This window comes from Sphaeramia orbicularis, chromosome 4 (assembly GCF_902148855.1).
Source record: "Sphaeramia orbicularis chromosome 4, fSphaOr1.1, whole genome shotgun sequence".
NCBI classification, from domain to species: domain Eukaryota; kingdom Metazoa; phylum Chordata; class Actinopteri; order Kurtiformes; family Apogonidae; genus Sphaeramia; species Sphaeramia orbicularis.
In genome coordinates this window covers 58,180,065-58,200,700 of record NC_043960.1, presented here as the reverse complement: position 1 = coordinate 58,200,700, position 20,636 = coordinate 58,180,065, and the positions used below count along the sequence as shown (strand labels likewise).

At 38.6% G+C, this 20,636-nt stretch overlaps 1 protein-coding gene across 1 annotated transcript; it reads left to right on the top strand.

Moving 5' to 3' along the window:
• The first annotated feature begins 749 nt into the window (after positions 1-749).
• Positions 750-9,337, top strand: LOC115417636 (uncharacterized). Its single transcript, XM_030131648.1, has 4 exons — positions 750-853; positions 1,064-2,287; positions 7,902-8,661; positions 9,148-9,337. Exons 1-4 carry the CDS (start codon positions 826-828, stop codon positions 9,335-9,337), a joined length of 2,202 nt encoding a protein of 733 aa, XP_029987508.1. The 5' UTR covers positions 750-825.
• Positions 9,338-20,636: the final 11,299 nt, after the last annotated feature.

Sequence of the window (20,636 nt, the reverse complement as noted above, 5' to 3'; positions counted from 1 at the left end):
TGGGTCCAAAACTAGGACCCAAATATGGACATTAAATCTCCCTAGGTGTCATTGCATTACATGTGAAAACACGTGTGTAAATGCTCTTCTATAGACTCTAAATACAGACACTGTGTTCAATGTGTGGATCCCAGTGGTTTTTCTAATCCACACATGTGGGTTTTTCATCAGTCTCAGTCTCATTCCAGGTTTGGTGTGGAACCCATCGTGTCCACTTGTGTTACATACAGAACCTGCCCAGTTAAACACATATAAATTGCGAATGATGTTCCTACAGCGGCCATTTTTGTGAAACACTCTGCCTTGAATAATTAGTTCAATTTCCAAAACTTACCTGTGAGAAAATAAAGATATTTTTAAAAAATAGTAGCGCGTAATTTTCGTGTCCTTTTGACGGTGTTACATGCAGATTTTTGTATTAAATATAATGTTAAATAATGTAAATATGTGTTTTATCTGAAAAATAGTTTCTCTTTTATCTCAGTAACTATTTATTTTTAAAATGGACCCAAAGTGCTTCTAATTTTGCTTCATAACATTCGTCTACATCTGGTTTGAATTTTTTGCCCCTCTGTCCTGTTTTTAGCACCAGTTTCATAGAAGCACCCATATATATTCAATATCAACATGATGTATGGGTACATCAGCAGCAGTAGCAGCTTTTTAATTCTGATGTTGTTTACCGGTACAGTTGCGAAGCACTGCAAGTAACTCTGCACACTTCCATCTACTGGCTTGATAGTACAGTCATAAAAGAATATGGTCCATATAAGGGAGTGAAACACTGCAGAGTCCCAGTTCAGCTGTTGACTCTGCCCTTTAAACATGGCCAGCACATTCTTCCACACCAGCGGTAAGTACAAATACTTACATTATACATGACTATATTAATTCTGCACGTCGAAATCAACACAAGGACATTAAGTGACATCAAATCTTTAGCTGTGAAATTGTTTACGGAAAAAAATAAAATGAAAAAACAGCCGAACTCTTGACTGTACTTCACAAAAGCAGAACAACAGAGAGTAAACTCTTATTTAACGTGGATTATCTTTCTAAACAGATCCGACCCGTGAGGAGCTGAGGATTGTGATGGTCGGGAAGACCGGAGTCGGGAAGAGCGAGACTGGAAACACCATCCTCGGGCGTCAGTGCTTTGAGTCAAAGTTCAGCGCAGTATCTTTAACCGCCGAGTGCTCTAAAGGCGTCTCCAGCAGGGACAGACAGAAGGTGGCCGTCATCGACACCCCGGGCCTGTTCGACACCAAAGTCAACCAGGAAAAAACGAAAAAAGACATAGCCCAGTGCATCTCCTTCTCCTCTCCGGGGCCTCATGTCTTCCTGGTGGTCATCAGACTGGGAAGGTTCACACAAGAAGAACACAGCACGGTGCAGATGATCCAGGAGATGTTTGGTTCGGCCGCAGACAAATACAGCATGGTGCTCTTTACCCACGGCGACCTCCTCCATAACACCACCGTCGAGGAGTTCATGAAGGACTGTCCGGAGCTACAGGAAGTTGTGAGAAGGTGTAACGGACAGTACCACGTCTTCAATAACATGTTGACGGATCGCTCTCAGGTCACAGAGCTGCTTATGAAGATCAGAAATATAGTCCAGAAGAACGGAGGAAGCCACTACACCACTGAGATGTTCCAGGAGGTAGAGAGGACTATTGAAGAGGAAAAACTACGCATCCTGAGGGAAAAAGAACAGGAGAAACAAAAAGAGAAAGAAGAGCTGGAAAAGAGACTACGAGCGGAATTTAATGAAAATATGATGAAATTAATTCAGCAACACAAGCTTGAAATGGAGAAGGAGAGGAGGCAGAGAGAACGGGAAAGACAAGAGATGAATGTTCAGATCAGTGACTTAAGACGGGATGGGGAGAGGTTAGTTTATGACCTGAAGGAGATGGAGATGGCCAAGAATCGGGCGTCGCTTAAGATGGACGACGTGCGCAACAGGGACCATAAAGAAAAGGAGAGGCTGCGGTCGGCACTTGAAGATTTAAAACTGGAAGTCGCTCAAGAAAAAGAGAGGAGCAACAAACAGAGATATGAGATGGATGATAAAATCCAGAAGCTGAAGATGGAGAGCAAGGAGATGCAGATGAGGTGGGAGAGCGAGAAGCAGGCTGAGGCCGACCGAAAACGAAGGGAAAGGGAGATTCAAGAATTAGAGACGGACTTCGTGAGAAACCTGAAAGCCAAAAAAGACGACCTGGAAGATCGGTATAAGCGCGACGCTAGAATGAAAGCAGAGAAAAAGGGTTCGGTACTCGAAGGTATCAAAACCATTTTTACTAATCCGTTTAAGGCCCTTTGGAAAATCATGAAATAGCGCAGAAGCCCTGAAGCACACACAGTTTGACTACAGTTACATGTGGAACTCAACAGTAAGAAAGAGTAAGAAAAGACAAGTGGTGAACAGGATCAGATCTAGACTTTTACACATGCAGCCGCTTAGAAAGAAAAATCATCCATTTTATTCTGAAAATGAACTTCAACTGTTCATGATACTCTTTTTTTTAAAACTCTTTTTACTTAAATAAGAATGATGACAATATAAAAGTCATATATAGTATCCAATATATGTGATGTCAGAGCAAGAACACTACACCTGCACTCACATGTACACACACACACACACACACACACACACACACACATTAGAAAAAAGAAAAGAAAAAAAAAAGGGGGGGGGGGGTATCTGCCTACTTACTTAATATTAAAATAATCGATAAAGGGCTGCCAAATTGAATAAAATAACTTTACATGATCTTTTAGTGAAAATTAGATTCTCTCCACATGTAAGTGTTGCATAATGTCTTTCAACAGAGTCTGATGAGTTGGAGGGTTTTTGTTCTTCCTCTTTTTTTTTTTTCTATTCTATTCTGTTCTTCCACTTTAACAGAATAAGGCGTCTGGTATGTAGTGTCACAAACTTCAAAACTACACTCTGTTTATTACTAAAGTCCACTCCTGTTGGTTCCACATCGAACATTATTGTTATTGGGTCTGGAGGGATCTGTCACTTAAAAATCTTAGACAAAGTTCTCTAAAGTTTCAGTCCACTGTTCGTAACACTCATTAGTATTTTTGTCCTGACATTTAAAACCAGAATAAAATAAAGTGTAGTGAGTGAAAAACAGTTGATTCACCACAAAACAAATTTTTTTGGGATGTAATTATAATAAAGTATTTTAAATATTCGTATTTAACTGCATTTGTGTATTAACCTCATGCTTGAAATGTATTATTTTATCATCAGCCATCTGTGTGAGTATTTTACTTTGTGTTAGTTCAGTAAAAATGAAATAATCCTAGATTTTACGGTTTCCTTAAAAAAATGTTAAATTGACAACACTGTTCATTTTTTGTTTATGCTGAGCTGAAAGGTTGTTGTGACCAAATGGGTAGAAGAAGAACCTCCTTCAATACATCTGTGGAAGTCTGTGATATCAGACTATATTTCTCTGGAAAGATTAAAATTTTAAATTAATGATCAGAAGGACATCTTTACAGCAAAGTTTGGCAAAGTGTTGAAGTATTTGGAAAATCAGATTAAAACTGCCTGAAATAGACCTAATGTGGACTTTTAAGATCACTGCTGTGGACGTATTTTGGATTTGCTGCATATTTCATACAACCTGTATATGTCCTGTGCTGGACTTATAATTCTGAAAATGTTCAATAAAAAGAATGTTAAATTAAAAAAAAGTTAAATTGACATGATGCATTTCTTTGCTTCTTGCAGAATGTTTAATCATTTTGTAAAGATGTTTCTATTCAGAAATTGTGAAAATAAATGATTCAATAAAACAAGGAAATCTCGTCTTCATTTTATTGAGTATATTATATTTATTATTATAAAGTGCAGCAAGTGAAAAATTTATATATATATATATATATATATACATATATATATATATATATATATATATATATATATATATATATATATATACATATATATTTATATACATATATATATATATACAGGGTGGGGAAGCAAAATTTACAACGAACATTTAGTTGTTGAGTGTGTGATTTGCTGAATGCACTCGTCACACCAAAGGAGATTTCAAAAATAGTTGGAGTGTCCATAAAGACTGTTTATAATGGAAAGAAGAGAATGACTATGAGCAAAACTATTACCAGAAAGTCTGGAAGATACTATTAAAGAAGAATGGGAGAAGTTGTCACCCCAATATTTGAGGAACACTTGCGCAAGTTTCAGGAAGCGTGTTAAGGCAGTTATTGAGAAAGAAGGAGGACACATAGAATAAAAACATTTTCTATTATGGACATTTTCTTGTGGCAAATAAATTCTCATGACTTTCAATAAACTAATTGGTCATACACTGTCTTTCAATCCCTGCCTCAAAATATTGTAAATTTTGCTTCCCCACCCTGTGTATATATATGTATGTATGTATGTGTGTGTGTGTGTGTGTGTGTGTGTGTGTGTGTGTGTGTGTTTGACATTATATTGGCTGCCAGGGATGAAAAATATGAATTAATTGTGATTTTTGTTCCACCTAATTGCCTGCAAAAGGTAATTATTTGGAAAACATTTGTAAAATAAAGACCAGGTTAAGACTAAATCAAGCCAAATAAAGATTAGTTCACTTTTCCTCCTGGTTAAGAACAGAAATGATAGAACAGAAAGGTTCATGTGTTTCCATGAAGAGGTTTATGTCCAGTATAGGCTTCATAAAATAAAATAAAATAAAAACACAGACTTAAAAATAAGTGGAAGAGCTACAGCTGCGGTACTGAAAACACACACTGTTCCAGGTTGACTTTATATTACAGTCATAAAGGAATATATTTGTCAGCTCCATATAAAGGGCTGTCACACTGCAGGTTTACTTCAGTCGTGGTATTGACTCTGAACGGTGAACATGGCCAGCAAACTGAACTCTGACGGTAAGTAACTGCACTGTCTCCACATTTATTTGACATAGACATGTGAATGCTCCGTTACTACTGTAAAACTAATGTATTCAACTTCAACTGAACGGAATGAAGTAAAAGAAGTAAAGTATGTTTCACCATAAAGTATTCAGTAGTTTTAGTTTCAGAATATGAAGGTGGAGGCGCATACACAGTACTGAGTAAAAGTCCAATAGACCGGTTCTACTGTCCACACACATGCATTTGTCTCTGCATTTAGATCTGATACATGTGAAGTGTGAACAGCAGGAGAAAACAACAGGTTCAGGGTAAAAATAGCGTCTATAAACCAAAGTGGTCGTATTTAGTGTGACCTCCCTTTGCATTTAACATGTCTTTAACCCTTCTGTTCAGAAAATATGAGCCTTAATGCATTAATAAAGAGCTGCTTCTGGTCATGGGGTCAGAGGTCAAACTTAATAATGACTTTAAGCGTTACAACACATTTAGTTCAGGTTTCTTGTGTCTTTTAAGGCTGTGCACATATTTCCTTGTATTTTCTTGTTGTATGTGAAGAAAAGAGAATGAGGAATAAATGTACGATCATTTCAACCCTGAAAAACAACAAAAGTAACGGTGGAATAAGACTTTTGCACAGGAATGTATGTTCAATGATAACATGTGGTCGTGTGTACATTTGTGCTCATTTTTCTTTTTTCTTTTAGTCGTTTTATCTCATCTCTTTAGTTGTTTTTATATAGTCCTTTATTGCACCTTAATGACGACTTACTGACTGGATGGTATTTTAATTTTATTGTACATGTTACAATGACAAATATAACTTTCTTTTCTGTCCTGTGTTTAACAGGACAATAAGGAACAATAAATAACATTATTTATGGGTGCAGCATGTACTCTGAATAGAACAAGTATTGCTCGTTTATAGTTCCTGCTTAGTGGTTGTGTAGGTGTTAGAGTCATTATTAACAGACGCTGATAAAGAAGCCTGATCAAGATCATCAATGTGCATTTTCACACTGAGAACTCCTTCAGACTTTGACTCTCACTGTTCATTTGTGAAATGCTGAACTTCAAACACAAACGTGCTCGTGGTATTAGGCTGTTACGCAGTTAAGAAAAGAATTCTCAGATAACCACAGGTATTTCCACACACTGTCGGTCTAGAATCAGGGTAAAAGTTCTCTCAGTTGTTGGAAAGAGAAAAGTCCAATACAATCCTGATCAAAATTTTAAGACCAGTTGAAAAATTGCATGAATTTACATTTTGTACTGTCGGATCTCGAAGGGGTCAAATTTGTCTACACCCACTTTTATTAGTCTTTGGAATTTAACTTTCAATGTATGGCCATTAACTATAATTATTATATGTAATAAATGCTTATAACAACCTGTTATAGGAAAAAAACAGACTGGAATTTTTTTATTTATTATGATAGATAGTATTATGGTAGATGTGCATAATGAAATTTTATGAGATTATAGAAATAAACTTTCAACTATTGTCCATGTGCACAAACATTTCAGTGTTTCTAGATCCTGGTCCTCGAGAGCTACTATCCTACATGTTTTAGATGTATCCCACTTCCAACACACCTGGTTCAAAGGATAAGCCTTTCATCCAGCTCTGCAGAAGCCTGATAATGACCGTCAGGTGTGCTGGAAGAGGGAAACGTCTAAAACATACAGGATAGTGGCTCTCGAGGACCTGGATCGGGCACCCCTGGTCTAGATCATTCTGTGTCCATGTTCTTCTCAGTATTTTTAGTTCTTTCTAGTCATGTTTATCCTGTGTGATAGTCTGTGTTCACTTTCTGTGTAGGTGTAGACAGAGCTGCTCATTTCACTGACAAAAACAGCCATCATCTGCTTTTTTTTTTTTTTAAAGACACTGCATCTCCTTCTGCCCTGACTAGCTCTCTGACAATATATATTTACACACACACACACACACACACACACACACACACACACACACACACACACAAACACACACACACACACACAAACACACACATATATTCAAATTCATACATTAATTTAATATTTACAACTAAAATAAAGCTATCAATGAACTTTACAAACTGGAAAAAATACAGGTAAAAACTGAAAAAGAGAAAAAACAAAACAGAAAAAAAACAGTGAAATTCAGAGACTGATCTCATGAAATCGCATTGTATGTCACACCAGTTGTTGCACTTGGCGTGCTATAAGTACACATTTTTTACCTTTTACGTGTTATTCAACACCATTTGATCACACGTCAATTTACACCAAGGTCTCATGTTCACATAACCCCAACCCCAGTGTGTGGTATTTGACGTGGTGTGAACATACACACGGAAAGCTTATAATGTGTACAGATAACACGTCAATTAAAAGTGGCGAGTATGTTTACACAATTTCATGATATCACATTGGAAATTCAATAAAATGCAGCAAAAGACACTAGTAGAACACCTCGAAATGGCACTACCACTGTCATATACAATTATTTACAAGAATTCACTGCAAAAACTATAGAAGAGGATTAGGGCCACCGGGAAAAAAGGTCTTATATATTTTCCTTCTTTTATTATTCAGAGAAAAAAGTCAGAATTCTGAGATTGAAGACAGAATTCTGAGAAAAAAAAAAAATCTGAACTCTGACTTTAATCTCAGAATTCTGACTTTTTCTCTGAATAATAATGAAAAAATATATATTGGACCTTTTTGGGTTTTTTTTCCAGTGGCCCCAATCCTCTTCTGTAAAAAACAGTAAAACCTCACAAACATAGACAAAAAAAAAAAAACTTCCTCTCATCTCTCCCTCACTGACTGCACTCTGCTGCTGTCTGCTCCGCCCACTTCTACCCCTCAGCTTTCAGAGTCTGTTTGAATGTTGTCAATAGCGGTTCAGTAGATACGGTAATTTGAATGGCGCTGAAGCCACAGTCGTCTTAAAAGAGTTAAAATGTTTTTGCGTTTTATCTTCCCAAACAGATCCGACTTGTGAGGAGCTGAGGATCGTGATGGTCGGCAAGACCGGGGTCGGGAAGAGCAAGACCGGAAACACCATTCTGGGACATCAGTGTTTTGAGTCCAAGTTCAGCGCTACGTCGATAACTGCCGAGTGCTGTAAAGGCGTCGCCAACGTGGACGGACAAAAGGTCACGGTTATCGACACCCCGGGCCTGTTTGACACCAAAGCTGACCACGAAACAACCAGTCGGGACATAGCCCAGTGCATCACCTTCTCTTCTCCAGGACCTCACATCTTCCTGGTGGTCATCATGCTGGGAAGATTCACACAAGAAGAAACTCAGACCGTTCAGATGATCCAAGAGATGTTTGGCTCGGCTGCAGACAAATACAGCATGGTGCTCTTCAGCCACGGTGACCTCCTTCAGAAAACCACCATCGAGGAGTTCTTGAACGACAGCCCAGACCTGCACGAACTTGTGGAAAGGTGTAACGGACAGTACCATGTCTTCAACAACGAGGTGGAGGATCGTTCACAGGTCACCGAGCTGTTCCAGAAGATCAGAAATATCGTCCAGAAGAACGGAGGAAGCCACTACACCAATGAGATGTTCAAGGAGGCAGAGAGGCTGATCGAAGAGGAAAAACAACGCATCCTGATGGAAAAAGAGGAGGAAATACGCAAAGACGAAGAAGAGCTGAAGCAGAGACTACGAGCGGAATACCGCGAGAAGCTGAGGAGATTAATCCAACAGCACCAACTTCAGTTTGTGGGAGAAGAGCAGAAAAGTGGAGAAGGGTGGAAAACGAGTGATTTTAAGACAGAAGAAGATGACGCCCAGAGGGAGAGGATGAGAGAGGAGAGGAAAAAGAAAGAAACGGAATGGAAGAGGAGGGAGGACAAGCTGGAGAGGCAGAAAAAAGAGATAAAGAAGGAGAAGAAGAAGACAGAGGAAGAGTGGAGGCAGAGGGAGGAGCAGATAGAGGAGGAGAGGGAGGTCAAAGAGAAAGAGTGGAGGGAGAGGGAGGAGGAGATCAACAGGGAGAGAGAAGAAATAAAGAAGGAGAAGGCGGCGACGGAGTGGATGGAGAGAGAGGAAGAGATGACAGCGGAGACGGAAAGGAGAATGAAAGCAGAACAGTACAGTCCTGAAGGTTCTCCTGTAGACAGAAGGAGGGAGGACGAAAGGAACCTGAGGGAAACAAAAAAGAGAGAGTGGACGAAAGAAGGAAGTGGAGGGCAAAGCAGATGGGAGATGGATATGAGTCAGCAGATGAGTACGGACAGGGAAAAGTTACAGGAAGAGTATTCAAGGATGCTGCAAGTAGAGAAAGCAAACCTGATCAAAGGGCATGAGCTAGAGGCCAGACAGGACGCCGAGAAGAGAAACCCAGCTATGGCTGTTATTCACCTGGTCCGCGAAAAACTAAAATCACTGTTGAATTTTGGAAAATAGTGTCAAACTATAAGAAAAACTGCACTGTCATCGATACATGAGCTCCAGCTGATGCACTATGGCACAGGTGCCAAACCTGTGGCACGGGGGCCAAATCCGGCCCACCAAAAGGTCCAGTCCGGCCCTGTGGATGAATTTGTGAAATGCAAAAATTACACTGAAGATATGAACAATCCTTTTAGTTCAGGTTCCACATTCAGACCAATTCCATCTCCAGTGGGCAGGACCAGTCAAATACTATCATAACAAAAATAATGACAACTCCAAATTTTTCTCTTTGAAAATGTAAATATTTTCATATATTTACACTAAAACAAAGTATAATTTTGCAAAAAAAAAGTGAATAACCTGAACAAATATGAACAACCTGAAATGTCTTGAGAGAAGTCAGTACAACTTTAACACTATTCTGCCTGTTACTAAATGTTTTGTGTGTTTGCAGACCCACTGTGATCTGTAACTTATAATGTACATGTGGAAATGATAAACTGAGGCAGAATGCTGTTAAAATTACACTGATTTTTTTCAATTTGTTCATGTTATTCACATCTTTTGATAGGATAGTCTGTAGATGTAAACCTTTTCATAATGTAAATTTACTTATTTCGCTCTAAAACAGAAAAGTTTGGAGTTGACATTATTTATATATTATTATTTTACTAGTTCGACCCACTTCAGATCAAATTTAGTTGAATGTGGAACTGAACTAAAATGAGTTTGACAGCCCTGCACTACGGTATTTACTCAAATGGAACAAAATTAGGCCTTAATTAGAAGATTCATCTCTTTGCCTGCTCTTCAGACTGCAGGTAAACGTGGTCCATATGTGACCTACATCCAACTTATATTAAAGACAGTGTGAACAGCACAAATTAGACTTTTTCAAATCCAACCCAGACCACTTTTATATATGGTCCTAAATCCAATACGTATCTAATATTTTGCAACCAGACTGAACGGCCAGGTCGCTTTTATCCGACCTTTTCTTTTTTTTTTTTTTTTATTGGTTTTAGTAACAGTCAATAACCCAGTTATGGCTGTTATTCACCTACTCATGAAAAACTAAAATCACTGTTGAATTTTGGAAAATAGTGTCAAACTATAAGAAAAACTGCACTGTTATCGATACATGAGCTCCAGCTGATGCACTACGGCACAGGTGTCAAACCTGTGGCGCGGGGGCCAAATCCGGCCCACCAAAGGGTCCAGTCCGGCCCTTGGGATGAATTTGTGAAATGCAAAAATTACACTGAAGATATGAACAATCCTTTTAGTTCAGGTTCCACATTCAGACCAATTCCATCTCCAGTGGGCAGGACCAGTCAAATACTATCATAACAAAAATAATGACAACTCCAAATTTTTCTCTTTGAAAATGTAAATATTTTCATATATTTACACTAAAACAAAGCATAATTTTGCAAAAAAAAAAAAAAAAAAGTGAATAACCTGAACAAATATGAACAACCTGAAATGTCTTGAGAGAAGTCAGTACAACTTTAACACTATTCTGCCTGTTACTAAATGTTTTGTGTTTGTAGATCCACTGTGATCTGTAACTTATAATGTACATGTGGAAATGATAAACTGAGGCAGAATGCTGTTAAAATTACACTTATTTTTTTCAATTTGTTCATGTTATTCACATCTTTTGATAGGATAGTTTGTAGAGGTAAACCTTTTCATAATGTAAATTTACTTTTTTCGCTCTAAAACAGAAAAGTTTGGAGTTGACATTATTTATATATTATTATGTTATTATTTTCTGGCCCACTTCAGATCAAATTTAGCTGAATGTGGAACTGAACTAAAATGAGTTTGACAGCCCTGCACTACGGTATTTACTCATACTAGGCCTTTATTTGAACATCCATCTCTTTGGCTGTGTTCAGACTGATATGTGACCTGTGTCCGATCTGTTAAAGACACTATGAACAGCACAAATTAGACTTTTTTAAATACAACCCAGGGCACTTTCAGATGTGGTCCTAAATATGATGCATATCTGATATTTTGCAATGCGTCTGAACAGCCACGTCACAGTTATCCAACCTTGTTTTTTTTTTATACTTTATTTTTATTTGTTTTATCAACAGACAATACAACACAGAAACTAGGGGTCACTGGTTGAACACAAAATATTTAAATGACAGACAGTAGTAACTGTGCATTGTTTTGTTTATAGTCCAGCCATTTTCTCCAGTGCTTGATGAAGATGTGTTCCTAGATCTGTAGGTAATAAGTCAATCTTTCCATAGAGTAGACTTCCTCTATTATAGCCACTGATCCTCATGGGGTGCATCAGTTTTGAGCCAGTTCCATGTAATGGCCTTTTTTGGAAGAATTACCAGAATTTTAAATTGGTATGTGTCTTCTTTCTCCAATACATCTCCAGGTAGCAGTCCCAGCAAAAAAAAAAAAAAATTGGGGTTCTTAGGAATTGAGGGCATTATGACTTTCAGTCATTTTAAAAAGCCTTTCCCAGAAAGAATTCAATTTTGTACAAGTCCAGAAAATATGAGACTGATTAGCACTTATGTGTCCACACTGTCCCTGACAATACTGATGACGTCCCTTTACTTTAAAGGTGATATGTGGTGCAATAAAGAATCTAATCAGGCTTTTCCACCCACATTCCCTCAATCTTTCAGAGCTAGTAGATGTTTGTTGTGTTCATTTATCCGACCTTAGTGTCATTGAAATGCAACAAATGCTACAATTCTGCACTGAGACGAGATGCCTCCATATTTACTTCTGTAAAAAAAAAAAACACGACTTAAAAAAAAAGCCCTCGCTTCTATCCAACTTTGTTATGAAAAAGTTTTTTTTGGTTTGTTTTTTTTTCAATCTCTGCTTTGCCTTTTGTACCCCCTCCTATACTGATCTGTAAAAGAATTTACGCCATGAATGTTTTGTACATTAAACTTGATAATTAAAAATAAATAAATAAATAAAAATAAAATAAATAAATATTTACTTCTATAAACACAGTGTGTGTCTGCATGGTCACGTATTACATCAGGATCTGTTTTGCACATGTGGGTCACTTCAGGGTCGCATTCAGTTCATACTCTGAACTGAAAGAAGCTGCATTTAATGTGGAATATGAACGAGCACACACAAAAAAACAAAAAAAACAAAAAAAAAAACAGACTTCACCAAAAAATTCAACTTGTGCATTAATACCTGCTGTCTGAATGTAGTCTATGTCAACAACATTTAGACCAACTGCATTTATATCCTTATGAAAACATGAAACAAAATTGGGACTTTTATGACTGATTATGATTTTGTGAAATATTTGCATTTAGAGCCTTTATTTCTAATTTCCTCTGTTTAATAAGTAGAGATGGGCATATTTAGAACAGAAATTAATTTGGTTAACACATATTAGCAGCGTTAAAAGTACTGCAATGCCATTTTTTACAGACACAACACATCATTAACCATTCCAAAATAAAATCCTAGTAGCATTCAGTGCTTCACAGAGAACTTATTTGATAAACGTTGTTTTCCTACTAGGATGATGAGTTTCCAAAAATTATAGGTTCACTGAAAAAGTAAGAAAGACACACAGCAGTAGTGACTGAAATGCAAACATTACAAAAATATCACAAGTTAACGTTTAGAAACACAGTACTTTATCATAACTGGTGAACTGACAAAAAAAAAAAGGTTGATTTTGTTTAATAATTGTTTTTACCTAATGTTAACTAAGTATTTTTAAATGGTTATGTAATATTAATACAATATACTCATCCATTTCCATCAGTGCATTATTTCCAAGTGGATCATGTGAACATTTTGAGTTCTGTTTTGGGATCTACCATTAATGGACTTGTTTGTGTCCTCTAGTTTGGAAAAATAATCATTTCTCCTTCTCTTTGTACTTCCACTCTGATGAACATCAAACTCTTACTTTCTAACAGCTTAATTGTTCTGTAGTTTTCTGATAGCAGTTCTCATATTCTTGTGTTTGCTACTTTTGTGTGAATAAAACTCATCTACAAACCACCAGAACAGGAACATTGTCCTATGGTTATTTTTAGGCTGTGGTGTATGTTTTAATTAATGTCACTTAATTTACAAGAGGGAAGACATTTATTATAAGTTTACGATGTTAAAGTCTGGGTTGAAACGACACCTACTACATGTACTGCATGATATTATTTTAATTCAATTGATTATTCAGTTATTGTGATAATGTTTTGCAAGACTCTATTCTAAATCTAATTATCTTTGATGAAATTATTATTTAATCATTTTTCATTTCTGATAAACTCAAGATTATCACTTAGTCTTCATCCCTTCACTTCATTCATTGATAATGCATACATTTCTAAAAATAAACATATGATTTTGCATATTTTCCACATTATCTTTTATTTCTGTGCCATATCATAATGACAACAACCACTCATTTACCTGTAACAAAAAAGGTGAACGCAGACTAGTTTTAAGCTTAGAAATAAAACAAGGATGAATAGCCCAAACTCTAAAAAAAAAAATGTTAATTCGCTTGAACTTTTATTTATCCAATTTAAAGAACAGATACGATTTTCAGTGTTGTTACTGACCAACAGAACTGTATTTTGCAATTTGAAACAAAATTAGATTTTGACTCTTGCAACACATACACTTTTTTTTTATTTTTTTTTTTTTAAAGGTGGGACATACAGTTCACAACTAAATACAAAAACTACATCTCTACAAACAGATTTCACTTGGTTTACAAAGAAAGACAAATCCATTCTTTTCATGAATGTGATTCCTTTGCCAATAAAAGTCACAGAAACTTGGAAAATTCTTTCTAGTTCATCTTCCATGTACCTTAGAAGCACATGATAAGCTGAAGCACCAAAGCTTACAAAATCCAAATACAGCTCACTGCCAAAACACCTGTCCATGACTGTACTAAAGTAGTGGAGTCTTTGTCACAGAATCTGCACCTTACTCTGACCGTACGTTGAAATACTGCCAGTATTCATCTAATGCAGAGGTCTCAAACATGCGGCCTGGGGGCCAAATGTGGCCCTCCAAAGGTTCCAATGCAGCCCATGGGATGAATTAGCAAAAAGTAAAAATTCCACAGTCAAGGCTGTGGAACTCATTTTAGTTCAGGTTCTACAAACAGACCCACATGATCTACAGTCAAATAACATAATAACCTACAAAAAATAATGACTCCGTCTTCTCGGTTTGATGTGAAAAGAATAATATTACATTATGCCTATAAATAATGACAACTTCACATTTTTGTCTTTGTTTTAGAGCAAAAATAGCATTAAATTATAAAAATATTTACATTTACAAACTATCCTGTAACAATAAAATGTGAATAACCTGAACAAATATGAGCAACCTGAAATGTCTAAAGAAAATTAAGCACAATTTTAACTATTTTCTTACTGTTACTTGTGTCTTTGTAGATCTGATCCATAATGAACACATAAAAATGATAAGTTGGGGCATAATATTGTTAAAATTGCACTTTTTTTTCTTAAGAAATTTTGTTTTTTTCAGGTTATTCACATCTTTTTTGTTTGGATAGTTTATAAAAGTAAGTATTTTCATAATTTAATGGGGTTTTTTTGCACTAAAAACAAAGACAAAAATTTAGAGTTGTGATTATTTATAGGTTATGCTGCTATTATTTTACTGGTCCGGCCCACTGGAGATCAAATCAGGCTGAATGTGGAACCTGAAAGAAAATGAGTTTGAGACCCTAAAGCTAGTGCTTTGGCCTTTCATTGTGTTTTGTCGCCATCTGCTGTCTCAGTCTGGATTCAGACTAATTTCAGTTGCTGGTATTTTTAGCTTAAACCAACTGCACTTGCATTTAGCAGAAAACTTACACATTTTTAACAGGTGAATTAAGTGATATTCTACCATAGGTTAACCCCCCCACACACGCACAAATACAGTCATGTGAAAAATCAAGCAAACTGTCCTATAATTGCATGTCAGGACCTGATGAAAAATGCCTACCAGGTATTAAAATTACACAAATTTATCCTCAAATGTGAAACAACACATTCTACGGTATCAGCATTTATTTACCAAAGATAAAGACTGGAGTATGAAAAACTAACACTGCCTTACTGCTTCCATAGGAAATTGTAGTTAAGTTATATTATAGGAATTATAGGTAGCAGCCATGTGTTAGTAAGAAAATCTCCTTGATTTACTGATCATCAGTAAGAGTGACCACGTCTGTAAAAGCAGTTTTAACAGTCTGCAGGTCTATAGCATCCAGGTGTGTGTTCATACAACGGATCAGAGTCATCAGCAATGCACTCAGAGAGGTAAGTGTTGCTTCTCATCAATGTCAGAAGTACGGAAGCGTATTGCATTCACAAAAAAAAAAAATTTCGGCTCTGTTTTTCTGAATTAATGAGATAATTATCTCATAATTACGAGAAAAAATAAGTTAAAAAAAAAAAAAAAAAAAACTGCGCTGTTTTTCTGAGTTTATGAGATACTGTTTTCCAAAAAAAAAAAAAAAAGCTCTGTTTTTCTGAGTTTACGAGATACTGTTTTCTGAAAAAAAATAAAATGTGTCTGTGTTTCTCTGTGTCAGTGGGACAGTGGTCCCTGGTCCAGGCAGGAGCTCCTTCTATCTGTGCTGCTGAAAGCCTCTCGAGGGAGCGTGAAGTTGTTTCCGTTCTCGTAACCGGTTCCGATTACGGATCATGGAACTAGTTTCGATCACAGAAATCAGAACCAAGCCCCGCTTTGTGCACAGATCAAGCCCTTCAAGCACACCGGCGCTCAGAGCCTGTAGCCCGGCTTCCTGACAGGGCACGACCGCGGTGATGGGAGTTGGCATTAATGAAGTCAAATAAAATGACATTCACCAACATTAAAGAAAATATACACAGCAGAAGAGTGCAAATGTGGATTCATTTATTTGTCGGACCTGATGGAAAGCATTAGTCAGAACTAGATCCATGGAGGAGTGGCTTGGTGAACCGGTTCGTCCCCCCCCCCCCAATAACTTTCCATCAGGTCCAGGCGGACAGCTATCCGTTCCCCGGTGTGTAAGCCGGACTGGAGCGGGTGGACGGAGCAGCTCAACTCGACAGAACCCCGGCGCTCGGAGCCTGTAGCCCGGCACCACGACGCGGTGATGGGAGTTGGCATTAATGACTACTACTACTACTAGGACTCCTGCCATGGGGCGGGTGTCCTGTCCCGGTGCATTGGGCCGACCAGGTGAACCAGTGTTGTCCATCGCTGGTGGTCTTGCTCCAGCTGCTCTGCGTCCTCCATGGTAACTCCATGTTGTTGGAGGTCGCCTGCAATGACGTCGAGCCATCGGGTGCGGGACTTGCCTTGTGGTCGTTTCCAGTCTGCGGCCTTTGGGTCAAACTGAAGGATGGCTCTTGTTGGATGGTCAGGAGGGAGGCGGAGGACATGACCGAACCAGCGGGGGCGACGTTGCGCGGCCAGGCTGGATGCTTTGGGCTGGCGTGTGCGGGCTCCAAGCACCTGATTGGAAACCCGCCGGGTCCACCTGATGTTTTCGATGGTTCTGAGAGCCCTGCTATCAAAGCCATCTATTCTGGCAGCCAGAGTCTGGTTTAAGGGCCATGTTTCTGAGCCATAGAGCAGGATGGAGAGGACGGCAGAGTTGTAGATCCGGAGCTTCGTCCTGCGTGAGATGGTCTGGTTCCGCCACAGTGGTTTCCAGAGAGACTGCAGAGCTGATGCTGCCAGGGCCCTTCTGCGGGTAATCTCTGGTTTTAGGTCCCCGTTGTCTGTCATCACCCCAGATACACAAAGCTCTTGACAGGTTCTACAATGTCATTACCAAGCTGCAAGGGAGGTGGATCTGGCCCATCACCGACATGCATGAGCTTGGTTTTTGTCCAGTTCACTTGGAGGCCAAGCTTCTGTGCCTCTTCACTGTATCTGCCCAGAGCATCTGTCAGCTGACTGTAGGATGTGCTGAGCAGGATGGTGTCAGCAGCGTACTCCAGGTCCTGGCATTAATGAAGTCAAATAAAATGACATTCACTAGCATTAAAGAAAATAGAAACAACAGAAGAGTGCAAATGTGTATTCATTTATTTGTCGGACCTAATGGAACGCATTAGTCAGAACTAGATCTGTGGAGGAGCGTCTTGGTGTCCCGGTTCACCCCACCCCACCCCCATAGCTTTCCACCTGGACCTGACGGAAAGCTGTCCAGGGGTGGGGGGTGAACCGGGACACCAAGACGCATATTTTCTTTAATCATGGTGAATGTCATTTTATTTGACTTCATTAATGCCAACTCCCATCACCACGTCGTGGTGCCGGGCTACAGGCTCCGAGCGCCGCTGTTCTGACGAGTTGAGCTGCTCCGTCCACCCGCTCCAGTCCGGCTTACACACCGGGGAGCGGATAGCTGTCCGCCTGGACCTGATGGAAAGTTATTGGGGGGGACGAACCGGTTCACCAAGCCGCTCCTCCATGGATCTAGTTCTGACTAATGCTTTCCATCAGGTCCGACAAATAAATGAATCCACATTTGCACTCTTCTGCTGTGTATATTTTCTTTAATGCTGGTGAATGTCATTTTATTTGACTTCATTAATGCCAACTCCCATCACCGCGGTCGTGCCCTGTCAGGAAGCAGGGCTACAGGCTCCGAGCGCCGGTGTGCTTGAAGAGCTTGATCCGTGCACAAAGCGGGGCTTGGTTCTGATTTCTGTGAACGAAACTAGTTCCATGATCCGTAATCGGAACCGGTTACGAGAACGGAAACAACTTCACGCTCCCCCGCGAGGCTTTCAGCAGCACAGATAGAAGGAGCTCCTGCCTGGACCAGGGACCACTGTCCCACTGACACAGAAACACAGACACATTTTATTTTTTTTCAGAAAACAGTATCTCGTAAACTCAGAAAAACAGAGCTTTTTTTTTTTCTGGAAAACAGTATCTCGTAAACTCAGAAAAACAGAGCTTTTTTTTTTTTTTTTTTCCGGAAAACAGTATCTCGTAAACTCAGAAAAACAGCGCTTTTTTTTTTTTTTTTCCGGAAAACAGTATCTCGTAAACTCAGAAAAACAGAGCTTTTTTTCTTTTTTTTTTTTTTTCGGAAAACAGTATCTCATAAACTCAGAAAAACAGAGCTTTTTTTTTTTTTTTTTCCGGAAAACAGTATCTCGTAAACTCAGAAAAACAGAGCTTTTTTTTTTTTTTTTTTTTCGGAAAACAGTATCTCGTAAACTCAGAAAAACAGAGCTTTTTTTTTTTTTTAACTTATTTTTTCTCGTAATTATGAGATAATTGTCTCATTAATTCAGAAAAACAGAGCCGAAATTATTTTTTTTTGTGAATGCAATACACTTCCGTACAGAAGGACTATAACACCATTTACAAACTATTTGAAGTCCAGTTTATAGTGAGAAAGATTATTTACACATGGGAAATATTCACGACAGCCTCTATAAGACTGAATGTTCCAACAAATTCACCATCCAATGCTTATAGGAACTACAGAAAAACCAGGACTGCACGCTAAGTGTTAAAGTTTATGAACATACAATAAGCAAAATCGGACCAATGGCCCTGTAGCTTACCGGCCAAATTAAAAGTTTTGGGAAATGTATCCAGATGCCATTTATTCTCACCCAGTTCTGTGTATTTATTATATTACAGAAATAGCCCATGTTTTTTTCATATTCCATCAGATCTGTAAAAAATTCAAATTCACACTTGATATCATTGATACTGATTTATTGGATCAATCCACTTCCTATCTCTTATAATGGGGAAATTTTTCAAAGTGGCACCAAATCCAGAATCAGATCCGGATCGAAATAATTCCACTACCTTGTGTTGACATCATCATACAGAAGCTGTATACCAAGTTTGAAGTCAATCAGAACTGGAGTTCGGGAGAAAAAGACGATTGAAATGTTTTCCCCATAAGAGCCCATGTTACATTTTGCGTCAGTTCCTTATGTTTTGGTCATCTCCCCATCAGGGCTGGACTGGAGAAATTTACACTGGATATCATTTATATTTACTGAGTTATTGCATCCATCCACTTCCTATCTCTTATAATGGGGAAATGTTTCAAAGTGGCACCAAATCCAGAATCAGATCCAGATCCAAATAATTTCACTAATATTTGTTGACATTATCATAAAGAAGCTGTATACCAAGTCTGAAGTCAATTGAAATTGTAGTTTTGGAGAAGAAGACGATTGGAATTTTTGTAACAGACGACAGATGACGATGACGACAATATCTTACGGTCTGTTGGCTGGTAAGCCAAAAACTAACATTGCGTTTTTTTTTAACCTTGCGATATATATTGTGATATGAAAAAAATACTAAGGAGGATACAATAGCTTTGTGGTGCCGACGTAAATGGTCAAAATAATTAGTTGTGTTTCCTCTCGTTGTGGCAACAGGTGCAAGACACTGTCGACACAGAACACGTGTTTCAATATCATCCTTCTTACAGCCAAAATAATTCTAGATAACTGACGTTGCTTTTCTTTTAGGCACCAAGTCTTCATTTATGATGGTTTTCTGTTGTTGGCTGCTCATTTTTCAATGTTGCAGTGTTTCCTGTGGAATTGATCGGTTGGTGTGGCAGTGTCTAACCCGGGGGGGGGGGGCATGACCGATTTCCATCCAACTTATAATGCTATGGGGGTGCAGGGCAGTGCGGACCGTGCCACTGCGGAAGTGAAAGTGAAGTTTGATAGAAAAATTCTGTGATACTCTGAGACAAAAGACAGAGTCACTGGATTCTGGAATCAGAACATTTTACTTGCAAGGAGTCAAGTACATACAGTGAGATGCAGCAGTTGACTAACAACAGGAAGTGTAAGATCTTAGGAAAGAACATGAATATTACAATCATTGGACCAAGTGTACAAATATTATGACGTTGATCAAGTTCACCATTGGCTTAGGTATTCAAAACACGGTGATGCATGGGTTCAGTGACCACCTTTGTACTCTTCCCCCACCTGCCCCATGGCCTGATCTCCTGAAGGGCAGCAGCCCGCTCTGGACCCAAACTGGATGGACAACAAGTACGCTTTGGTCCCAAACTGGAACAAAACAAGCAGATAGCAAAGAAATGGTAGACATACCCTGAGTGGATTTGTCCGGGCATTCTTGCAAAATGTCATCATAACCCATCCATGACTCGTGCTCTGGACACCTGGGGCCTCATGTATAAAGCGTGTGTATGCACAAAAACCTGGCGTACACCCTTTTCCATGCTCACATTCAGATGTACAAAGAGTGAAATGACCGTGGAAATGTGCGGTCCTCCACGCCAAGTCCA

Bases quoted from the DNA above. Each gene is read 5' to 3' on its own strand.
- LOC115417636 (XM_030131648.1), top strand. From the start codon at position 826: ATGGCCAGCACATTCTTCCACACCAGCG. The intron at 854-1,063 runs GTAAGTACAAAT...CTTTCTAAACAG, and splicing joins CACATTCTTCCACACCAGCG to ATCCGACCCGTGAGGAGCTG. The intron at 8,662-9,147 runs GCAGAAAAGTGG...GATGGATATGAG, and splicing joins CTTCAGTTTGTGGGAGAAGA to TCAGCAGATGAGTACGGACA.